Raw genomic sequence first — 21,461 nt, 5'->3', positions numbered from 1 at the left:
TTGTAATTATTGTCCTACATTTTAATTTGTTTTACAGAGATGTTTCACAGCTGCCTGGGCCTAGTGGCCCACAGGCGGCGTTTATCCAGCAACCAGAACATCCATCTGTGCCGGCCCCCAGGTCAAGATCTACTGTGGCTCAAGGGCCTTCACCAGAGCCATCACCACCAAGGACCAGCAGACCAGCATCACTACAGCTGCCTCCACCTCCATCTGCGGCTGCCACCAGGTCAAGATACACCTCAGCACAAAGGCTCCACCACAGCCATCACCTTCAACCCAGCCAGCAAGGAGGTCTCGTGGAGGTCTCGTATAGCACTTGTACACCCCACCTACACAGCAGCCCATGCACCATCACCCCCATCTTTACAGCAGCCAGACTCACTGTCTTGGAAGACAGACAAAGACCTTGACACTGTCTTGACATTTATAATGAATAGTTGGTTGAAAGTTCTGATGTTCAATATTGTAAATAGTTAGATTTTCCAGTTTCTTATATTTATATAAATAGTTTATTAATAAATATAATAAATTGTTGGTTGAAAAAAAGGTTGAATGCTCAATTTGTATTTGTACACATCACATGAACCTTGGTATGTAATATGAAGTCATTATTCAGTCCTAATGTATCTCAGTCCCTGCTGTGGTGAAAGTAGAGTGATAAACACCTATTTTACTCAAAATTCGAATTTAATTTTTTTCATTTTAGACATGAATAACACATTTATATACAGTGTAATTCAAATATTTCACTGCTTTTGTGATCCTAGGACTTTGGTAACCAAATCTAAAACACAAAAACAATTCGATCACATGAGTAAATTTGTGTTTTCACAAAAGTTTTGAAGATTTTCCGAAAATCGGATGTCAAATTTTAAGCTTTTGAGCTACTTATCTCATCAAACAGTGCTCTAAGGTGAGTAATTTGCATATATAGCAATACCAGAGATTGTCCTGAACATTTTGATATGTAACACATGGGGTGCCATGTTAGAAGAAATACATTTAAAAGGTGATTTAAGAAAACATCTAAAAATCGAGAAAATACCCTTAGACTCCAGAGGGTTAAGGCAAAAAACATTCAATTACCTGGGAATATTCAGATATTGTTCAATGAAAGACAACGGAATTATTATTTACGTGGTTCATTTATATTCACTAATGCTAGGGTGCGCACAACAAAGAGAAGTGTTTGTGTTTCTGTTTGTGGGGTGAAGATCTGGAACAATTTGAGTGAGGAGCTAAAGGGATGTCCAAACATCAAACTATTCAAAAAGAGGTATAAAGACAATTCTCACAAGGTACAGGGATGAAACTGCTAAACCATAACTGTTTATATTCTTGTTTTGTATTCTATTTATGAATTTGTGTGTGTATGAATTTGTTTATGTACATATGTATATATATATGTATATATATATATATATATATATATATATTAGGGCTGTTAAGTTAACGCACATTTTTTTTCCGCCACAACTGTGCCGAGCCCTTGACTTTATGCAGGAAGCCAGACAGTGGGACATTGTACGTGAAAAGTCAGCACACTCAGCACGGATAGTGCGCAACATGATTGCAGCGTCCAGGCAGCTCCGGTTCGAGCATATGCCTTGAGTTGCACATAGCTCCAATGATCCAACACACACACACACACACACACACACACACACACACACACACACACACACACACACACACACACACACACACACACACACACACACACACACACACACACACACACACACACACACACACACACACACACACACAGACACACACACACACACACACACACACACACACACACACACACACACACACACACACACACACACACACATTTTGTATTGTATTATTGAATGAGAGAGGTTCCAGATTGAATTGAGGCAAATATTTGTAATGTTCAGAGGTTGTTGTGTTTAATATTCATGAGAATATTTGTCATTGTTCAAATGATAATAAACATTAGCATAAAGCATATTTGTCCACTCATATGTTGATAAGAGTATTAAAAACTTGAAAAATATTCCTCTAAGGTACATTTAGAACAGATCAAAAATGTGCGATTAATTTGCGATTAATCGCGATTAACTATTTTAATCGACTGACAGCCCTAATATATATATATATATATATATATATATATATATAAATAAATATATAGAGACCATTCTCCTAACTTGCCTGTATTTATTATATGAATGATTATATAAATTATTCAAGGTTAAAGTATACATTGATATTGTATGTTAACATATATTAAGATGTAAAAAAAAAAAAAAAAGAAAACAAAAGGGAGAAGGGGTCGGATTAAATAAGTGTAAACTTCTTCCGACCCCTTTTCGGACGTCTAATTAACTAAAGCTTTGTTCTTTATTGATATCAGACAATGATACTACAGATTAGGGCTGTGCAATTAATCATATTTTAATCGCGATTACGATTATGGCTTGCGACGATTAGAAAAACAGCATAATTGACAAAATACGATTATTTTGCTGGGTGCGCTTTCGTCCCTCCCTAAAAGCCCACTCGGCCACGTGGGAGTGACATGTGTTGTGAGTGTTCAGCGCAAGCGAAGATCTCAGAACAAGAGCAGCAACTAGTTAAAAAGAAGGGTCGCGGGGAGATTCCCAGTCGATCGTGAGATGTGTCTAAAAATAGAACAACAATATTCTGTTTTATCGTTAATGTCCTGTAACATAATGTTCCCGTGCCAGAATAATGCACTTGAACGCATCAAAGCTTTGTGATTGGCCGGCCTCACCCCATGTGTCCGGGCGTGGCTGGTGAGCAGTGCACTAGTTCGCTGACGTTGTCCGTGTCAACAGCATGGATGGTCAACAGGAGTGACAGTCCGCACACACACAAGACCGCAATTATGGCAGAAGCAAAAAAGCCCAAAATATATAATTTTCACTCCAAGTGGGAGGATCATTATTTTTGTATCTATTCCAATTCAAAGTCCATCTGTCTCATCTGCAATGCGAGCGTGGCTTTATCGAAGAAGGGTAATTTAGGAGCGGCATTTCAAAACAGTGCACAAACGCTACGAGACGGAATTCCCTCCTAATTCTGCCCTACGCTCCCAAAAGGGGAGGGGCCTGAAAGGACAGCTAAATGCACAGCAGTCCATTTTCACCAGGTCCAACAACAAGAGCAAGGCTGCTACCAGAGCATCTTATCGTGTCAGTCACGTTCTTGCGAAACACATGAAGTCTTTCGAAGACGGCGAAGTTATGAAAGAAGCTTTCCTGGAGGCTGCGACGCGCTTTTGTGGGACAGTACAAATAACAGCAGCATTTCAACAGGTTTTTGATATAATAAAAACTCAATTTGGATACCGTTATTAATCTGCTGTAAGTTTTAGTTTGTTTGAATTTATTCATGATAATTATTGTACAAAATGGTATAAGAATGCAAACATTAAGATCTGTTCTGTTTAAATTGATTATAGTTTATCAGTTCAGAAACTAGTGTTGCTTGCATCCTATTTTAAAGGCATTTCTTTTTATACTCTAATAAAATGCAACAACAAATGGGTTTGATTCTATTAATGTTGTCTTTTTTATTGCACTGTTGCTGCAGCAGATTCCTGTGTAGCTTCAGATCTGAGTTGTCTTATTAGTAAGCCTAATTTATACTTTTGTAGCAACACTATTTTTATATAATGGCAAAGAAAGGGTTCTTCAGAGTCTTTTCTTTTTTTCCTGTGTCATATGTGGCAGCACTGCCACAAGTTCCTCTTCAGAGAGGGTCTTCAGTACAGGTGGCAATATTGTCACCTGCCTGCGCTCATCTCTGAAACCAGACCATGTAAACAGGCTGGTATTTCTTGCAACAAATCTTTAAGAGATGACATGAGCAGCCCTACCAGCATTTGCCATGGTGGCCTAAACATTTTTATTTGGTCTTAAATTGTAGTTCAACATTTATTTCCTGTTACTTCTGGACCATGACGGTTGGCCAGCCTTCAACGTTTAACTGAGTGGAATATGTTGAATATGTTTTACCAAAATGTTGGCTATATGTTAAGGAGTTTTCAGTAGGTTGTGACAGTGCACTGCAACATATTTGATTTCATTTATTTTGGTCTAATTTATTTTTATTTATCATATTAATATATGTTTAGTATGGTTTTGGAAGTGCGCTCCAACACATTTATTGATCTTGTTTATTGGTAAAATATTATTTGTTTTAAAGTTCAATAAATGATCAATGAATAATCGTCAAAATAATCGTGATATCAATTATTGACCAAATAATCGTGATTATGATTTTTGCCATAATCGCACAGCCCAACTACAGATTATTCAATTATTAATTAAATATTTCGTTTTGTTATTGCATTCATTTGTATAGCACTGTATCATGTCTGTTTCACCTTTTGTTTCATTTGTATTTTCTTTGGTTTTACATGCTCGAAAAAAAAAAAAAATAATAAACTAAACCCTTTAGCATGTCTGCTACTGTTCCCTGCAGTTTCCATCTCATCCGCGATAGCTTGCTTGATTAGCATAGCTATATCTGGGGGGCTGAATCGTTTTTTAGTCGGAGCCTTATCCTTCTTTGCTGAAGACATTTCTTTGCTCAAATTTGTGTTATTACTGTCTATGAGTTGCAATAAATATGAAAAAAGGGGGGATTTTGTTCAGCGCTCAGTATCTTGTTGCCATCAGCCTTGTGCCTCACCGGAAGACTCGCTAGCCCGGCTTTCTTACAATTCAATGTGACGTTGCTACCAGGAAGTTATTTTGAACCAGAGAACTTTATTGTCCAACTGCGGCATCGCGATGCATCTTAGAAACGATTCATTTCAACACCACTATCAGTCAATGTTCCAAATTGCACAGTGCACTGCTACGTCCACAGCTACATTCTTATTGCTACTCCTCTGGGTTATTTCAATGTGTTATATAAGTAGCAAATTACTCCTGAGTGAGTGTGTGTAACTTTAGCCAGCAAGGAAAAAGGGGGAGAAAGGAGAGCATGTGTGACTGATGATGATGAGTATGTGTGTGCTACAGGGTTTCCCACACATAGACTATACTTGGGCGGGCCGCCCAGGTATATTAACGGCCGCCCAAGTATATTTCGCGACCCTTTTTTTTAAAAAAAAAAATTTTTATATTCGTCCGTGACCACGACGCCATCTGCGATCGATTAACTTGTGGACAATGATCCCTCGCTCCCTTGCTCTGATCTCGCCTCGTTAAGTGGCCTGCCTCACACAGGGTGACTGGCTGTCTACATCAGGGGTGCCCACACTTTTTGGGCTGGTGAGCTACTTTTGAAATGACCAGCTCACCGAGGTCTACCAACCAAAAATAAAATCCCAAATTGCAAGGGTTGCTGAATAACACGTTTTATTTATACATGGGATAATAGGGCTGCAACAAACGACTAATTTGATAATCGATTAATCTATCGATTAATGAAACGACTAATCGACTATTCAGACTATTACTGTATGCCTTGCACAATTTCTCAAACCCTCTTATTTAGCCATCAACTTTTAGATTTAGCTTGAGGTTGTTTTAGGCATGTGGAAACTAACAATGAAGACAATAAAGATGAATACTTGATTCAAAAATACATATATTATTAAATTAACAAATTGTGAACAAAACTAACATTGCTTTTTATTTAAATTAAATAAATAATATTTCACATCAAAAGAAACAACAATGTTTTAAGAAATCGTATTAAATAATCGGATGACAGAACTGTGAACAGAATAGCTGAAACTTTAACAAAATAAAGAGTAACTCAGTTTCCTATAATCATTAACCCATGTTTGAATCATTGAGTTAACTGCGTGTGTTGCTGCTAGCATACATAACACCTGACGTGGAAACGTTACTCGTGGATGGGGCTACAGGGCTACTAGAAAGACAGTCGAACCCGGTGCATTCCTCCGTCTGAATGTGGAGCACTTTTGATAAATGTTTAGACACATTGCTCGTGTTACCGCCCTCACATGCTGAACTCTCTTGGCAAGGAGCATTGTCCACCTCAAGACGGGTAACATGTAACCACACCTTGGAGCGCTTCTCTCCGCCATCTCCTCCGTGTGTTGCTGCTTGTAGCAGCCGCGTGTGTGTAAACTGCCCCGCCCCCTCGCGCACAGACGGGAGAGAGAGATCTCGTCTGGATTGGAAAGGTCGAAAATACACCGACATTTCTTTGTCTTTTTGCATGTTAGAAACGAGTTGGCGACACTAAGACTGCGAGATAATGTTTGTGTAGCAATAATACATGACCTTTCTCTTTCTCAACTCGCTACTCGGAGGGAAGTCGCTGTCATATGCCTTGTGAACACTCCGATAATGCCTCTCCACGTTACCTTTCTTTGGCAGAGCGACGCTTGCTTTACAAATAAGGCAAATAACCTTTGAATGTGACATCACAAGAAAATATTCTTCCTCCCATTCTGGGTGGAAGTGGTATGTCTTTAGCTTCTTGCTCGGTCCCGCACTCATTTGGTTGTTTGTCTCTTGTTTGTCTCTTTAACTTAATTTGAGTTTTCCCGGCACTTGACTGATTTTGTATCGCTTTGCATTCTGGGTTAACAGACTGGAAAGCGATAGGTCGCTTTTTCTGTCAATCAAGTAAACTCCTGAATTAAGTGGCAGGGAGGCCAAGGGAGGAGGGTTCAAAACCTGTTTAGTCTATTTTAACGGAACAGGATTTTTTTTTTTATGAACGACTCGCGATCTACCAGCTTTGCCCCCGCGGTCGACCGGTCGCCCGCGGTCGACGTACTGGGCACCTCTGGTCTACATGATGTGGCCTGCCAACATGGCCACTGTCATACAGATCATAAATCAAAGCCCTTGATTGGTCTCTGTGTGTCATTCAAGCTCGGGATAACCTCAGCTCAGGTGAGGTAAAGGACTCTCTGAGTGTTTAGATAGTTAACTTAGTTTAAGTTCTCAGTGGGTCTCAAACGGTGTGGTCACCATTTATGTAAACACATATTTCCATTTGAGAGGGTAGTGATTGGTCTAATGGATAGTGAGGTGGGCTGAAGATCGGAAGGCTGTGAGTTCAAATCCCGCCAGGAACACCACCACTAGTGTGCCCTTGAGTGCCATTTTTACGCAAAATGATTATACAAAATGAAAACTTTTTTTTTTTTTTTGCGCACCCCCCCCCCCCACCGCCCGCTGCCACCACCCGCCCAAGTATATTTCAGATCTGTGGGAAACACTGGTGCTATAATGTCATAGCTAGTGAGTGCAGCTGTGCAGTGTGTCTACAGTTTGTTCGTCCATAAATAAATACTGCACATACTGATGCACGCTAACATTACTAATGACCTGCAGTGAGTTGGTCATTTTAGTGAAAGACTCTGGAGTGACTGGAGCTGTAGTTTGTGTGTGTCCTGACCTTGGCAGCAGGAGACACAGCTCCACTGACAGCAGGGAACGTGAGTGTGCCGTCATCTTTAGCCCGGATGGACTTGAGGCCGGCCTGCAGTATGGAGCGCAGCTTCTCATACGGAGGCTTGTCTTGGTATCCCAGAGACTTCACCTCCTCCATGAACCTCTGGATCTCCTCTGAAACAAATCAGGGCAAAATAATTGAAACTCATCACACACTGAGACCCTCCAGGATCAGTGGTACCAGTTAGCTCCAGGAGGGGTTTCTTTGTGCTGTGATCCACGTTTAGTGACAGGGACTACATCAATAACCGACTGGACTTGTCTCTCTGTTCCAAGACTTTCTGCTGTGGTCGCAGCGTCCTGCCTGCTTGTGTTTGGTGTGACTTTCCTCAGATTTGACACACAGTCACAGATGGAGTTGTATACAACACTTTGCTTGTGTTGGGCGCAGCAGAAGGAAGGAGGTGTGACGCTCCGTGTTCCTCTCCTCTGTCTGAACTACACGCTTCCTGCAGGTCACAGTGCCAACATTAAAAAGGCAACTCTCAACACAGCCAGACATCAAGCGTTAGAGTCGCCTATTACAGTCTCGACTATAAATATTACTGCAGTGTGTTTAAGGACTTTTATTCAATGAGGAGCGATCAGGTCTGGATTTAGAGGGCTATTCGAGGTGTGAATAACAGGGTTCCTAAAGCTTAAGGATTGTTAGATTTAGGACTTTTTATAACGTTTAAAATGTCTTAATGCCTCTTGGAATTCAATTTAAGACCAACTTTACAACAACCTACATTAAAGAAAGAAAACACATCAGTGACTTTGCACAAATGTTTACTGTAACATTGGCATGTTTCTAGTGTTCACTCTGCAGGTGGCATTGCACTGCCTTTGATTCCCATCTTGCAGTTTGCTCAAATGCTCTCCAAATAGTTGGGCTGTCCTCGACAATAGAAATTATCCTATGAATAATCCACCAGGCAATTTGTTAATGAAGTCTTTTGTTGTGATGAGCTTAGAAAAGGCCTTATTTTACATGAATTAATCAAATGCCCTTAAGGGCTTTAAGGATCGCAGGAACCCTGTTGTTATTAGGAAATAACCATATCAATCAAATCCATTTTGATGATGCAAGAAGCTTTATATACTGTCATTCAAATGTATTGTGATTATAAGTTTGGGGTGTCTGTTTAAAGCAATTCCAAATCGTTAGCAGGGGATCACAGATCCACAGATCCCTACCCCACTGGAGTCATTCTGGTGGAAGCACGTTTATAATATTGGGCTGTCAAAATCAAATAGACTTGTCTTAACTCTTACTTAATGAGGAAGTTGCATGGCCACTGTTCCTCTATGTGTGTGTGTTCTTACCTGGCTTGTCTTGAGAGGAGAAACATTGGTTCATAAATTCAGAGATGTTTTCTTGACTCCTGTAAGAGAAAAGCAAGCAGCATGATGTTTCTCAGTGGACCCCCAGCTTTACCTGAGGTCAGATTTGTGAAGACCACCTTGTGTGTCAGAGATGATATGTGCCGCTCACCTGATTTTGCAGTCTCTGACGTAGAGCGGGTCCTGCAGCTTGTCCTCCCAGGGCAGGCGTCCACACAGCCACTGCACCATGCAGTAACACAGGATCTCCAGGTCGCTGCGCCGGCACGCAGCTGCACACACACAACCACACCAGCAGCATCACCTACTGCCAGCAACAGCATTACCAGCATTACATGCTGAAACTAGAGCAGAGTAGGAATGATCCCTCATCTGTAAGTGAAAGCTTTTTGGAATTTGTTTTTGTTCAACCCTGAAAGGTCTGAGGTTAACACAAGCTGAAGAGATTTGAATGTTTTGTTCTCCGACATAAAACATGTCAGTAAATACTCTCATAAAAACAGAGTGAATAAATTAGACTACTAAACATTAGCCGCCTTTAGTTTAGCATCTGTGAAGTGAAGTCATGGGACCGTGATGTAGTTCCTTTATGGGCTAACATTAGCTTTTTACTTTAAGAGATTGCATCAACGTCTGAAAAAGTGGTGTTCATTTGTGGATGAAAAACGTGTTTGACAGAGATGTTATTTTCTGCAATATGCCACAACCCTTTTTGTTGAGGGAGCCCTTGATGCTAACTTCTGGGTCGGCCTACACAAAGACATGAACACTGCACCACGATGTGTTAGCTATGAAGCTGGAGTCAGGACATGGTTGCTTTGAAGTTAGATCAATCACAAAAACTGCAATTTCTGGTTTTATGAGAAATGTTCACTTTCTTTTGGTTGAGATCCCACCTTTTAGATTGTTGTTGTGTAATTAGTGGGACCAGTGACAAATCACTAATACTTTTCTGTATGGCCTTCCTCTTTTTGTAAAGGTTTACCCCCCACCACAGAGTAAAGACCTGGCAGCGTACGGGAGGTTTTATGAATCTACTCGTAGTGTGATGTACCTACTTGCTCCTTTGTGTGCGTCGATGCTTGTGAACTCAATGGTACCGTCGTGACATCTCTTGGGGTCCTCCTTGTACTCTTTTATCACACTATCGGGTGCATACCTGTATGCCAGCCCATAATCTACCAAGTAAACCTGAAAGACAAACACACACCAACAACAGGATTAAACCTGTTCTCTATTTATAAAAACATATTTGCCATGTCTCAGCACTTTAACTGACAGTATGGGGAGCAGATGATTCCCCCGTTTTTAAATTCAAATTGTTATTCCATCAACATAAACTAAGCATTATTATTTAGTCTTTAATTGCTTTAATAAAGAAACTTGCAAAAATAAGAACAAAGCTACATCCCAGTAACTCCAGGGGAAAACATACAAATATCACAGCTACAAAAACCTCACCTAATAATACAATCCTGAGGGGCCCATTCTTAAATTGTCATTTATAAAAAGCTTTTTAATAACACCACCAATGATACATTATTAATCTGCAAATTAAATATTTCCCCCTGCCGTGTTTGTTAGGAAAACCTCTTAGCTGCTGCCATCTAATCTCCCCGTTTGGAACACACACACACCCTCCCTCCCCCCTCTGCAGGATTAATTGAATCTAATGAAGCAGCACGTGTGTGTGTGATGATCAAAAACACACTCCCCTCGCTGCTTCAGGAGCAGCGCAGGGTCAGAGGAGCTTGTGCTGAAAAGTTTAAGGTTGTAGAAGCACCATTTTAAAACAGAATGTTTTATTTTATTCTTTGGATGCTTCAAGCTGTACTGACCTGGTCTGGATCACTGTGGCCCAACATGAGGTTGGAGGCCTTGATGTCAGCATGAACGTACTCATGGTCATGGATGAACTCCAGAATATCCAACTGAAAGAGTCAAAAAAACAAGGATAAACATTAATATTAGCATTCAAATATCTTAATAACATGGGTTAATGCAGAAGTGATCCATGTCATTAGTCAGGCTTATTAATTCATTAATAACGTATTAACCAAATTATTTTAAAGGGGACATGCAGAATGCACTTTTTGATGTCTTTTATACATAAAGATGCGTCCCCGCCGGTGTGTCAGGAGTCTCACGCAGCGTCAGGAAATAAAACCCTCTCTCTTTTCCTCCGTACCCACATCTCTAAAAACAGGGGAACAACGGAGCTGATCCAGATGTGCGTCCGATATGACGTAATATCTGAAATGTAGGCTGGCTTTACGCCCACGGCCCTATCAGAAACGTTGCTATCAGAAACAATGCCCGACTGCCAACACGGCACCCAGACCTTTAAAACATACGTCCTTATTTAAATACCCCACTATATTTAAGAAAGAAAATATCACAAATATCTAAACGTATTCACTTGATCAACTGTTAAGAAGCAGAATCTACATTAGTCAGAACAACCTTTAAAAAACAATTGTCCCTTTGCCGCGTGATAATAAATGATATTAAAGTGCCACTAACATGGGAGCTCATCAATACTGAAATCTTTAATCATTTTAGACTTGACCCATCCCTACAGAGAAACACGTGCAAAACAAATACAAGTGCAGAGCTTTGGTTATTTTTTAGAACATTCATTTGAAGCTAAAAATATCATTTTCAGTATTCAAAATCAACTGAATAGGACAGAACTTTTCTTTAGGCGCAGCTCTTGCACCCATTTGGCATTTGTTCACAACTCGTTGGTTAAAATGACACAACTCTTGCCACTCACTGGAAAACATGAAAGTGAAATGAAAACACCAACCAGACGCAGAGCGAGCTGTAGAACCAGTTTTCTTGGGAACCTCCTCCCACATTCTTCAAACTTCTTCTGCAGGTCTGTGCCGAGCCGGTCAATAACCATGAACCTGTACCTAGAAGGAACAAACAATACGTCTGTAGTGCTTCTGAGGTGTCACACAAGCCCCACTGCAGTACAGTGTTGGTGTAGCTCAGTTTATTCTGGGCTGTAAGATCAGGTATTTTTGATCATTCATTTTATGGTTAGATGTGAAATTGCCAAGTTCAAATAAGTAAGTGTCCTTATTCATTGTGTTGTGTCATGATTGTCTGTAAATCCAAAAGCTGTTCAAATCCTAAAGAAACGTAACCAGCTCACTCTTTTTTCGATACTCCAGAGTATGGACGTTTTTTGCATGTCGCAGACAATTTGTACTTGTGTTAGGTTATTCCGATTATATTTTAACAAAATCTTGTATCGTATAAGGTTCATTTATACTAGCAAACTCTTGGATCAGAAGTTGTTTGCGTCCGATGGAAGACTAAAAGTGTGAAAGGTGAAACTTCACTTGAGAAATGGCTTACCTTTTCCCTCCTCTCTCATGCAGACCTGAGCCCCAGTACCTTGGAACGCCCAGAACGTTCAGCTTGTGAGACTTCACCCAGCTCTGAACTGCAGGACAAGATGTTGTTTGAGAAATGTGCTGAAAGTATGTGTAAAGCCCACTCAACCAAGGACAGTGGGGTTGCTACCGTTTCATGCGGCATGCTGCTGACTGGAGCTGGGGTAACTGGGTGATGGCTGTAATGCTTAAAGTAATAAGAGTATAATTCCATGGAGGGGGGGGGGTGGGCAGCACTGCCGCGAGCTAATCTGCTGCTGGGACAAATATTTACCAACAACGTGAGATTCCAGCATGAATAAAATATGAGCTTTGGTTCCTTAGTAATATAACAGTTAATTGTCAGGGGAGATTGACATTTGGATTGTTATTATATAAAATGCAAAGCTGTGGCCTGGGGGCCAACAGCACTGCCACCAAAAGCTTCCCTTCCTCAGACACGAGATTGTCTTTTTTAATTAAACAACTTTCTTTCTTTTATTTGTTTGCCGTGCTGGAGAGTTGTGTTATGATCACAAGGCTACCTTTAGTTAATGTCATACTTCTAGGTGTGTGTGTTTGAGGGTGTGTGTGAGGAATGGTAAGTTGGCTTACTCCGGTCAGGTTTAGCAGCTCTCATGTAGAACTTGAGCTCCGAGAACAGTGGTCCATTGTCACTGGGCTCCTGTGGACAAAAGAACCAGATTACTGATCAGTTGCCATTCAGCATGTTAACACTGGGGATGCACCAACTGCTCATTTCTAAGCCGAGTCCAAAACTGATGTTTAAATTAATAAAAAATTCACACTTCCGATACCAATGTTTTTAGCCATTTCACTAAATGACATTTAGTGTCTTTTGGCTCGGACAGAGAAATTCTCGGGCTGTTTTAATGTTTTTCTTAAGGCCCGGACTTCACCCAGCTGACACCAAAGAACTGACACAGATGGACCCCCGACTGTTGTGTCGCCTCACGTCTCCTGCGTCTTGGCCATGTGTCGCACTGGAACACACCGCAAAGACTTCAGCCGACGGCCAAGAAGCACGTACGAACTGCGCATGCGCGAATGGAAATTACCAGCAGGCGGCGGTAGTGTGTATTCGTCATTCAAAAGAGGCAACAACCGGAAGACAGACTGCGTGACACACGAGAGAAGAAGAACAGACTGCGTGATATAAACAAACAACAAATAGCGTGTGCGTTCCATTTTCACTCTACAGCGAGAAGCTCATGGGGCTTTCCCGAACCTGAGTCGAGAGCTGGGTTGCAGTCGAATAGTCCAACAATCAGCTCCTATCATCTAACCCTATCGTCTATTCCTTGACCTCTGAGTGAAAGGTCACGGGGTTAAGGGATAGTGGATAGGAGAATTCAAAAGGACTTAGGAGGAGAGACTGCGGTACTTTAGAGAATAGAATGCACTTCCACTATCCGACGTGTTTATGATGCGCCAGCGGACGTCCTGAATGTGCGTCTGCTGCTGTGGGGAAACTATGGAAACTACAGTTTTCTATACAGCGGACTACAACATGGATGTTTAATAAGAACGAGGGACTACTGTAAACTCATCTAGAGACTCTGCACCGTGCTCTGATGCTGTTGCTTTATGCTTTATGAACGTGGACAACAGAGAAACATATTCTTCATGACCAAAGTTGGAATTGAAATAAAAAAGGAAAGTGAAACTTATGCTCGTCCCCCTCTCCCTCCGGTCCACATTAATACAAATGATCTAAATACGTATGATTGATGAAAAGATCTTAAAATCAATACAGATGTATTTATTATAAACGTTAGTCCTTAACATCTATCACTGTGTATTAGGGATGTTAAGATTCACCGATTTGCATCGGTGCACCGGCATAAACGTTCAAGATGGGAGTGCACCGGTTGAAAGAGTGCACATCGGCTACAGTTTGGGTTGAACCGGGTTGAACTTGCGATGCATTGATTGCGTAGCGTCTTTGCATCGGTAAAAAACCGATTCATTCATATAAAATCCCCTCATCTTGTCAACGCTCAGCAGAGACGATCTTTGATATTTGCTTCGCCACTACGGACGCCGAGAGTCTCAGTTATCAACACACATGGAAGTTGAGGAGAAAGAGAAACACAGCGCACCTCCGCCAAAAAAAGAGCACCGGGTCATTTGAAACAAAGCGCATTTGCCTACCAACATTGAGAGAGGGAGAGAGAGAAGGGAGAAGAGAAAATAGAAAATAGAGGAGAGAGAGAGAGAGAGAGAGAGAGAGAGAGAAAGATATTTGCGAGTTGCATATGAACCATGATATGAACTCAGAGCCGGCCCGTAGCACTGGCTAGATGTTCGCCTAGGGCGCCAGATCTGGGGAGTCGCTGCGCTGGCAGTTCTGGGAGGGAAAAAAACATTTTGACCGTTGGGGCTCATCCTAATTTTCGGCCTTGATGTAACAATATTCATAATTAAGTAAATGTAACACCCTTTTCACCCCGGTTACACGTTTCATTTGCCCTGTACGATGGGCGATGTAAGTGATGAAAATGGGGGATGTTGGCTTATCTGGCGCCCGCAGCTCACAGACAAAATGCGAGTGAGAGAGGGAGAGAGGGAGGGTGCACCGGTACCAGCGCTGTTGTTATTAGAATCTGGTGCTAGCTGCTTTAACGGATATAAGAAGAAGATGTTTCTACAATAATGTGGAGGGAGAGTCCTCTCCAGTCAGACTGAGAGGCTGATAACTACAGCTCAGTGAGGTAAAGGACTCTAAGTGTTTAGATAGTTCACTTTAGTCTAAGTTCAAACGGTTTGGTCACAATTTATGTAAACACATATTTCCAAGGCACTGCTTTATAATTATTGGGATAAACAGGTTTTAAATCATTCCAATGTATAGCCTACTATAGGACAGTAACCAAAAATATCCTTTAAAACTGGAGAGATAAATAAATGTTAAGGTAAAATAAGATATGAATGAACATAAATAAAATAAGTTACATTAATTTGTTATTGGCTATGGTAGGTTATTGGTTATGTTCACATCCTTATTTGATTACATCCACTTGTCTAAAATGACAACAGAGACTTTCGACCCAAAACCAGCTGTTCACTTGTGGATGCAAGCAGCTAATCACAGACTCAACCAGAGAGAAAGTAGTAGGCCTACATCATCAGCTACCATGTCTGACAGAGAGGAAGACAGTGAGGAGAACAGTCAGGAGGGTAGTGATGACAGCTTGTAGGATTACTGGTCGTGCTAATGTTGTCTTGTGTTCACCTCTGTGTGTGTGTTCTGTGTTCACCTCTGCATGTGTGTTCAGCGCTCACCTCTGCATGTGTGTTCTGTGTTCACCTCTGCATGTGTGTTCTGTGTTCACCTCTGCACGTGTGTTCTGTGTTCACCTCTGCATGTGTGTTCTGTGTTCACCTCTGCATGTGTGTTATGTGTTCACCTCTACATGTGTGTTCTGTGTTCACCTCTGCATGTGTGTTCTGTGTTCACCTCTGCATGTGTGTTCAGTGTTCACCTCTGCATGTGTGTTCTGTGTTCACCTCTGCACGTGTGTTCTGTGTTCACCTCTACATGTGTGTTCTGTGTTCACCTCTGCATGTGTGTTCTGTGTTCACCTCTGCATGTGTGTTCTGTGTTCACCTCTACATGTGTGTTCTGTGTTCACCTCTACATGTGTGTTCTGTGTTCACCTCTGCATGTGTGTTCTGTGTTCACCTCTGTGTGTGTGTTCTGTGTTCACCTCTACATGTGTGTTCTGTGTTCACCTCTACATGTGTGTTCTGTGTTCACCTCTGCATGTGTGTTCTGTGTTCACCTCTGCATGTGTGTTCTGTGTTCACCTCTACATGTGTGTTCTGTGTTCACCTCTACATGTGTGTTCTGTGTTCACCTCTGCATGTGTGTTCAGTGTTCACCTCTGTGTGTGTGTTCTGTGTTCACCTCTGCACGTGTGTTCTGTGTTCACCTCTGCATGTGTGTTCTGTGTTCACCTCTACATGTGTGTTCTGTGTTCACCTCTGCACGTGTGTTCTGTGTTCACCTCTGCATGTGTGTTCAGTGTTCACCTCTGCATGTGTGTTCTGTGTTCACCTCTGCATGTTCTGTGTTCACCTCTGCATGTTCTGTGTTCACATCTGCATGTGTGTTCTGTGTTCACCTCTGCATGTGTGTTCAGTGTTCACCTCTGCATGTGTGTTCTGTGTTCACCTCTGCATGTGTGTTCAGTGTTCACCTCTGCATGTGTGTTCTGTGTTCACCTCTGCATGTGTGTTCAGTGTTCACCTCTGCATGTGTGTTCTGTGTTCACCTCTGCATGTGTGTTCTGTGTTCACCTCTGCATGTGTGTTCAGTGTTCACCTCTGCATGTGTGTTCAGTGTTCACCTCTGCATGTGTGTTCTGTGTTCACCTCTGCATGTGTGTTCTGTGTTCACCTCTGCATGTGTGTTCAGTGTTCACCTCTGCATGTGCGTTCTGTGTTCACCTCTGCATGTGTGTTCAGTGTTCACCTCTGCACGTGTGTTCTGTGTTCACCTCTGCACGTGTGTTCTGTGTTCACCTCTGCACGTGTGTTCTGTGTTCACCTCTGCATGTGTGTGTGTGTTCTGTGTTCACCTCTGCATGTGTGTTCTGTGTTCACCTCTGCATGTGTGTTCTGTGTTCACCTCTGCATGTGTGTTCTGTGTTCACCTCTGCATGTGTGTTCAGTGTTCACCTCTGCATGTGTGTTCAGTGCCGTGTGTCTGGCAAATAAAGTCAAGACCCCCTCAAAAGTTACGGTTTATTTCATTTTAAGGACGAGCACCAAGCAACATCTCCAGGTGCTCCTTTGAGAACCAGGGCAAACAAGTTATGTGCACCCCTGGTTATAAAGGAAGTTTGAAACCTCCTTTCCTATCGTCTAGAGAATTGGAACGGCACTTATCATGGCTGCCACTGAGGGACTTCCGGGTCATTTCACTCCATTAGGAAGGTCTAAGAGAAACGGACTATTCGATTGCAGCCCTGGAGTTAAATGAAATCTCAGATTTGCCTTCTTAATAATTTGTTTGGGTCCCTCACTTCCGTTTGGCTTCTCATGCACTGATTCGCTAGCTGAAGAGCCAATCAGAGTGATTTATTTTGCCGACAGCCTTTGGCCGACAGGGTTTTCGGCCGAAAAGACACAACGGTGCGGGACACACCAATCTGAGTAGGGCGTGTCGACGCTCTTCGTCGGCCTGACGCCCATCGACGGCCAAAATCGGCTTGGTGTGTCTGGGGCTTTAGAGCTGATGGCACAGCAGACTGATTCAGACAAAGTTTAGGAGATGTAAAACATTTTCCAGGGAAGTGATCAGAAGTTGGCAAGATTCTCTGGTGATAGATTACTCTACTGATCCAGAATAAAAACTATCTTTATCTGGAAGAAATCCTGCAGCATGCACTCTTCTTCCTCTTCACAGAGAGTAGATGGCCTCTATATTACTTTAAAATGGTGGTACATTGTCCACAAAAATGGATCGCATTCAGAATTTGTCCATCATAAAAAAAAAAGTGCAGTTCGATAGGGATGGGTACCGAGCCCCGGTATTAAACGGGCCCTGGGGCTGAATTATTAAAGACCGTGGTACCGTTAAGCTCCGACGTTAGCGGCCTTTTTATCAGTACTGGAGACATGTAAAACATATATATCATGTGTATTATTGCTACACAAACATTATATTGCAGTTTTAGTTTCACCAACTCCGTTTCTAATACGCAAAAAGACTGCAAAATGCTTCTATGATTATTTTTAGTATTTTCGATCTCTCTCCCCCGCCTGCTTGCGAGGGGGGCGGGGCAGTTTACACACACGCAGCTGCTACATGCAGCAACACACACACACGGAGGAGATGGCGGAGAGAACGCGCTCCGAGGTGTGGTTAAACTTTACCCGTCTCGATGTGGACAATGCTCGTTACCAAAAGTGCAATAAGAGTTTAGCATGTAAGGGCGGTAACACGAGCAATTTGTCTAAACATGTATCAAAAGTGCTCCACATTCACATGGAGGAATGCACCGGGTTCCACTGTCTTTCTAGCAGCTCTGTAGCTCCATCCACGAGTAACGTTTCCACGTCAGGTGTTATGTATGCTAGCAGCAACACACGGAGTTAACTACATTATACAAACATGGGTTAATGATGAGGTAACAGAGTTATTTATTTTGTTAAAGTTTCAGCTATTCTGTTTACAGTTCTGTCATCACATTATTTAATATGATTTGTTTTAAACGTTGTTGTTTCTTTTGATGTGAAATATTATGCATTTAATTTAAATAAAAAGCAATGTTAGTTTTGTTCAAAATGTGTTTAGTTAGTTTACCTTATTTTTTTCTCCAAAAGAACCGATAAAAGACCGGACCGATAAGCGGTATCGATAAAAGTAGTAGTACCGTTAAAACCTTAACGATACCCATCCCTACAGTTCGATCAACAGTTCCAAGTCCTTCAAAAGAATCACCGACTCATGCCATTGGCCCATATCACCATATGTGCCGAGGAGAGAAAACAGGCCGTACATCAGTGCATCTCTTCAATACAAGGGACTGTTGCTGCAGGCAAGGAGGCGGAATAGCTGTGTGTTGTCTAACTCTTCTTCAAACTAAACACTACACAGGGAAGCTGCTGTCATTGTACATATTGATAATATCCTCTATCATGGTATATGTGATATTATTAACACCATGATCAAATATAATTATTTGACAGATTATTAAGAAACAATGTGTCATTTAAAGTTAATGGAATGTATTGTTTTGTTTTGTTGTGAGAGTTGGAATTGGTATTGACCATCATTGATCATTGAATTGATTGTGAAATCCAAAGTGCATATGAAACATTTGAGTTATTGTTCAGGTTGTTTAGAGACTCACCACTTTGATGACATACGGAGCATCAGCACCCACAGGCTTGGCAGAATTCTCATGAGCTGGGAACAAGAGAACGGAACACTTCTGATGGTTCATGTGCATATAGACTTTCTGCTCTTCATTGCTTTTATCTCATTATGTTTATCCTTTTTCCCACCTTTCATTTTAAGATTTGAATGCCCGAATACATTGCTGCTTTAACTAAATCATTTCCCAGTTATGGATCAATAAAGTACCTATCTATCTCTATAGTTGTATTCATCTGCAATGCCACATTTTTCAGATTATAACTTGGTCAGTAAAAAGTGTCTGAGAGTTACACATCTTAATCTGAATTCAGTGATTACGCTTGGTCTTAAAACACGTCTGCAGTCCCATGACCTATAAATGTCTTTCAGCATTGCATGTTGGATTTTTGAGGTGCTTTATCTGCATTCAATCTATTCTTACCCAAATATAAGAGACCAAAGCCCCCTTGGCCGATGGGAGCCCCCAGCTTCCAGGACTTCTTCCCCGTGTCTGTGAGGACCTCTCCGGGGGGGAACTCCTCCGCCAGCTGCCTCTTGGATGGAGCTCTGCCTTTCCCTGCCGCCTTCTTTTTAGGAGGCATCTAAAGCACACACACCCAGCAAGTGTTGGAAGAAGTACTTACATCCTTTACTTAAATAGAAGTGCATATACTATGGTCTTAGAATACTCCACTACAAGTAAAATCCCCGATTACAAAATGTTATTTAAGTCAAAGTAAAAAAGTATTAGCAGCCAAATATGCTTCAAGCATCAAAAGTAATAGAAATGTACATGCAAGATACATCTTTCCACAGTATTATATTATTATGGTTATCATGATATTCTGTTGTTACATGTAAGACCTTTTTAGTGGTGTAGTTTGTCAATATGGACCAGATTTAAATACTGTGCAGATCAGTACTGCATTTTACCATATCAGTTTATCGTTTGTTTTATATGTGCAAAGTTTGAGAGTGTTAAAATAAATGTAGTAGAGCAAAAAGTACGATATTTGCCTATATGTGTGGAGCAGAAGTATAAAGTTGTATTCAATGGAAATACTATAGTAGAAATGTGTCAACAACTACAATACTTGAGTAAATGTACTTAGTTACTTTCCAACATTGCTATTCTCCATGCTTTATGACCTAATGTATGTTGGGCTTAGGTTTTCAAAGTGTAAAGGTTATGTATATGCGGGTTTCACATTCGGTGCTACATGAAGTCCGGTTCATCTGTTTACCAGCGGATAACCGTAAGTTTAACACTTCCTGTCGTCTTCAGCTTTAACGTTTGGTAAACAAAGTGTTACTGTACAGACACAGTCAGTATGTGTAAAGCAAAGATAACAGCCCCCGTCATCATGAACAATTACGTTTACAGCCTTACAACGTTAGAGGGCGGACGGTATAACGTTACATTGTTTTCAGTGTCGGTTAACGTTAGCTATCATGCTAACCTGGCTATCTGATTAGCTTGTCACGCTCGCTTCTCATGTCGTTTATTACGTTCGTCGATATCTGCGACGCTGTCAGTCAAACAACCACTAACACTATTTATGAAATGATGGGATGAATACACACCTTGACTTTGTTGTTTATTGTAGGTTAAGCCGTATGAACATGGAGGTATAGGATGTAAATGCGTATTGAACGAGGACCAAACTTCCCGCAAAACTACCGTCTACCGGTCAGGAAGTGACGTCAGCACGTTTTGCTATTCTGTTGGCCGAGTACGCTGCGTATCTTACGTCAGTGATTCCAGCGTTTGAAGATGTTTACTGCACAGGTGAAGAAGAAGCTTTTATTTTAGCTTACAGTTTCATACTTCTATACAAGTCAAAGTCAGTGTTAGAGTCAGTATAGAAACACTGCAGCTCAAGTTATTTTCACTAAATGTGTATTGTGTTGATGATGTGAAATATAATCAAGTGTTAAATCAGACTTTAGTTCCACCTGGAGTAAATCCACAAGCTACCCTGCAGTATACAAAGCCATTCAGACTAGCTGCACCTTTACCAGCTTTGAGAACACTTTCATGATCAATCATTATAAAACATATCATATATATTATTCTGAAATGGACCAATCTGCACAACACTACTTTTACTTTTGGAACTCTATTTTGATGCTAATACTTTTATTTCACTTTGGAAGTGTGCAGAGCCTCACCTATTTGAAATGTGTAATTTGATATGAACATATTGGGTTTCACTTGCAACCCGGTGCACACCTCATGAATAAGATATCCGTTCTTCAGTGTTGTCTTTCCAGGTGACCACAGAGTGGAGAGAGCAGCACTTCCAAGAGGGCAGATGGAACTGTGTGTACGTCAGCTGTTGCACACACTCTAAATGAGTGTGACTCCAGTCTCTCCTGGAGGAGCTCAGTGGATCTGGACCCCCATGG

General features: G+C 41.4%; 1 protein-coding gene across 1 annotated transcript in view; it reads right to left on the bottom strand.

Annotated features, from left to right (window-relative positions):
- Positions 1-20,771, bottom strand: part of LOC117562082 (serine/threonine-protein kinase VRK1-like) — a 33,143-nt gene extending 12,372 nt beyond the window's left edge. Inside the window, exons 1-11 of the mRNA XM_034239861.1 lie at positions 20,637-20,771; positions 19,495-19,654; positions 19,048-19,103; positions 12,779-12,848; positions 12,147-12,234; positions 11,587-11,695; positions 10,616-10,708; positions 9,836-9,968; positions 8,929-9,049; positions 8,760-8,818; positions 7,396-7,565 (exon numbers count right to left, since the gene is read on the bottom strand). Coding sequence (XP_034095752.1) covers positions 7,396-7,565; positions 8,760-8,818; positions 8,929-9,049; positions 9,836-9,968; positions 10,616-10,708; positions 11,587-11,695; positions 12,147-12,234; positions 12,779-12,848; positions 19,048-19,103; positions 19,495-19,654 — 1,059 coding nt within the window. The 5' untranslated portion in view covers positions 20,637-20,771. The remainder of the gene's footprint in view (positions 1-7,395; positions 7,566-8,759; positions 8,819-8,928; positions 9,050-9,835; positions 9,969-10,615; positions 10,709-11,586; positions 11,696-12,146; positions 12,235-12,778; positions 12,849-19,047; positions 19,104-19,494; positions 19,655-20,636) is intronic.
- Positions 20,772-21,461: the final 690 nt, after the last annotated feature.

This window comes from Gymnodraco acuticeps, unplaced genomic scaffold, assembly GCF_902827175.1.
Source record: "Gymnodraco acuticeps unplaced genomic scaffold, fGymAcu1.1, whole genome shotgun sequence".
In the NCBI taxonomy this organism is placed as follows: Eukaryota; Metazoa; Chordata; class Actinopteri; order Perciformes; family Bathydraconidae; genus Gymnodraco; species Gymnodraco acuticeps.
The sequence above is the reverse complement of the archived record's forward strand: the minus strand, read 5'-3'. Positions and strand labels throughout refer to the sequence as shown.